The 3,000-nt window shown below is 44.4% G+C and overlaps 1 protein-coding gene across 1 annotated transcript in view; it reads left to right on the top strand.

Annotated features, from left to right (window-relative positions):
• Positions 1-3,000, top strand: part of PIEZO2 (piezo type mechanosensitive ion channel component 2) — a 680,804-nt gene that overhangs the window by 543,624 nt on the left and 134,180 nt on the right. Inside the window, exon 9 of the mRNA XM_012558213.2 lies at positions 2,582-2,755. Coding sequence (XP_012413667.1) covers positions 2,582-2,755 — 174 coding nt within the window. The remainder of the gene's footprint in view (positions 1-2,581; positions 2,756-3,000) is intronic.

Raw genomic sequence — 3,000 nt, 5'->3', positions numbered from 1 at the left:
CCTGCTCTAGCCCACTATATGTAAGCCATTTAATTTTAATACCCTTAGACTTGATTTTTCATCTGCACAATATTTTTTTAAGAACTGAAATAGTAGCCAGCATTCGAAAAGCAGACGATCTGACCTAGAAATGGAAATTTCCGGAATCCTTTGAAGAATCTGAGTATCTGTAGTCCCTCGTGTCTACGAAGCAACAGTCGACTTGGCCTCTGTTATTATCGCTCCTCTCAGGGAAATAAGAAATGAAGATCCAAAGGGAAATGCCAATTCATAAATACAGAATTAGCTGAATTTATTATTGAGAAAAGAAGAAGAAAAACTACCTTTGTGCAGGTAGTAAAAAGGAACTATAATACTGGAGATTTTTGTCTCTATTTGTATGGAATTCAAGCTATATTTCGGTTTATTCTGATGCTCTCTTCTTCCTAATTCTTTGTGAGTACTCCCACAGTTTTCCCTGACGGTGCCTCTACTTGCCAGCACGTTGGGCGGTCATATTACTCAGTCTTCCTCAGGAAGGTCAAGCTTGGTGTAGTGTCACGCAAACATACACACATCCCAGTCCTGGTGACACTTGCGATCTCCAGGGGCCACTGGTTACACTAGCGCTTAGCCATTTCTACTGCCCGCAAGCATATATTTTAGTTTGCAACTCAGGCTTAAAAAGCCTTCACTTACTGAAAATCTCAAGGAAATACGGTGCTTTTCAAAGTGAGGTTTTCAGATCACCTGCATCAGAATCACGTAGAGCAGGGCCGAGGAGTCAGCATTTGTGACTTCTTTGCTCTCTAACTTTTGAGAACTTCAGGCTACAACCAAGATATCCTTCTATTTATACCCTGGTTTACATGAGTAGAATTTTGACTGCTGACAAGGCAGACTCAAGCATACTCAAGTCGTAAATTGAACTTCCAAAAGTAAAACAAAACCATCAGAGTCAATTGCTAACCAAAAAATTGTCAGTTCAAACCTACCCAGTGGCTGCTTAGCAAAAAGACCTGGTGATCTGCTTCCATAAAGTTTACAGCCTAGAAAACCCACTGGGGCAGTTCTACTCTGTCACAAGTGATAGCTGTGGGTCGAAAATCGACTCCATGGCACCAAACAACCACACAGGTAGGAGGAGTGTCATAGCTAGGTAAGTATCCCACCAGTCACTGAAATCTACCAGGCTCCATTTCTCATGACCCTCCCAGGCTCAGTGGGCTGTCTTACATAAAGCCTCGGCTTCTCCAGCCCTGGCGTTAGAGGAATGGAAGGCAGTGGACTTCTGCGTGGACAGATGCCGCAGCCTCCTTTAGAGGCTCCTGTCCGACACCTATGCGGGGCAGTGTGTGCGGAAACTACACTTTACTCCCTGCTCTAGCCCGTTCCTGTGTAACCCATTTAATTTATACAAGAAAGACAGGAGGGAACTTTGCCTGAAGTATGTCTCCCGTTACTTTACAACAGCTCTGATAACAACTGGAGGAGGATCCTGAGGAGAAATCCCTCCTTCCCACTTACCGAGTACTTTCTGTTGCTGCTTTCCTCTCCCCCACACCACCACGCTTCCTCTGCTGCTTGTACCTGAGTTTTCTATCGTCAGCATGGCTTTCTGCCTCCTGCATGACCTAACAGGAGGTTACGGGTGGTTGGTTGGTTGGTTTTCCACACTCCGTATCCATACTCGGTATACTCTTTGTATTAGTTATCTACTGCTGAGGAACCAGTTACCCCCAAACTTAGTGGTTTACAACAGAATTTTTTACCTCACAGTTTCTGTGAGCTGGAATCTGAATGCACCTAAGCTGGGTTCCCCTGGCTCAAGGTCTCTCATGATGTTTCAGTGGATGAGACTTTCGCTGGGCTCAGGGTGGACCTGCTTCCAGGCCACTCAAGTGGATGTTGGCCAGCCTCAGGTCCTTTCTGGCTACTGGCCAGTTCCTTGCCACCGGGGTCTCTTTATAGGGTAGCTCCTAATGTGACAGCTGGCTTCTTTGAGAACAAGTGAGTGAGAAATTAGCAAAGGCGCCCACAGCAAAAGCCACAATCTTTTTTAATCTCATCTTGGAAGTGGTGTTCCATTGCTTCTGAAGGGTTGTTTGTTAGAAGCCAGTTACGGTTTCCACCTACATTCAAGGGAAGGGGTTACCAACAAGCATGAATACCAGGAGTCCAGGACCACTGGGGGACCATCTTAGATTTCTGAGTGCTGAGTCCCATTACACTTACATATTGTTTTGATGTGCGTTTTAAAGGGCTTTATTAAATGGAAGAACCCAAGTGGTGCAGTGGTTAAACACTCAGCTGCTAACCGAAAGGTTGATGATCTGAACCCACCAGCCACTCTGCGGGAGAAAGATGTGGCAGTCTGAGAGCTGTGGCTTCCATTAAGATTTACAGCCTTGGAAGCCCTATGGGGCAGTTCTTCTCTGTCCTATAGGGTTGCTATGAGTTGGAATCAACTCGATGGCAGTGGTTTTGGGTTTTATTAAATGGAAAAGATTTCTGAAGTCTTATGTAAAAGCCTGCACTAAAATCATACGTGTGCTGCACCGCTTGGGTCATTTATACAAAATTCATGTATTTGCATGAGTAGTTACGTGAAGCATTTGTCCATCTAGGAAAGAAAGAGGAAGAAGAGGACAAGAAGGAAGAATTTGAAGAGGAAAGGAGCCACGAGGAAAAGAGAAGCATCAAAGTTCATGCCATGGTCTCTGTGTTCCAGTTTATTATGAAGCAGAGTTACATCTGTGCTCTTATTGCTATGATGGTATGTATGATGACGGTCTGTATACAGTGGTATGTATGATGACGGTCTGTATACAGTGGTATGTATGATGACGGTATGAATACAATGGTATGTATGATGACGGTCTGTATACAGTGGTGTGTATGATGACGGTATGAATACAGTGGTGTGTATGATGACAGTCTGTATACAGTGGTGTGTATGATGACGGTATGAATACAGTGGTGTGTATGATGACGGTCTGTATACAGTGGTGTGTATGATGA

This window comes from Trichechus manatus, unplaced genomic scaffold (assembly GCF_000243295.1).
Source record: "Trichechus manatus latirostris isolate Lorelei unplaced genomic scaffold, TriManLat1.0 scaffold00146, whole genome shotgun sequence".
In the NCBI taxonomy this organism is placed as follows: domain Eukaryota; kingdom Metazoa; phylum Chordata; class Mammalia; order Sirenia; family Trichechidae; genus Trichechus; species Trichechus manatus.
Note: the sequence above shows the minus strand (reverse complement) of the source record. Positions and strands in the feature narration are given on the sequence as shown.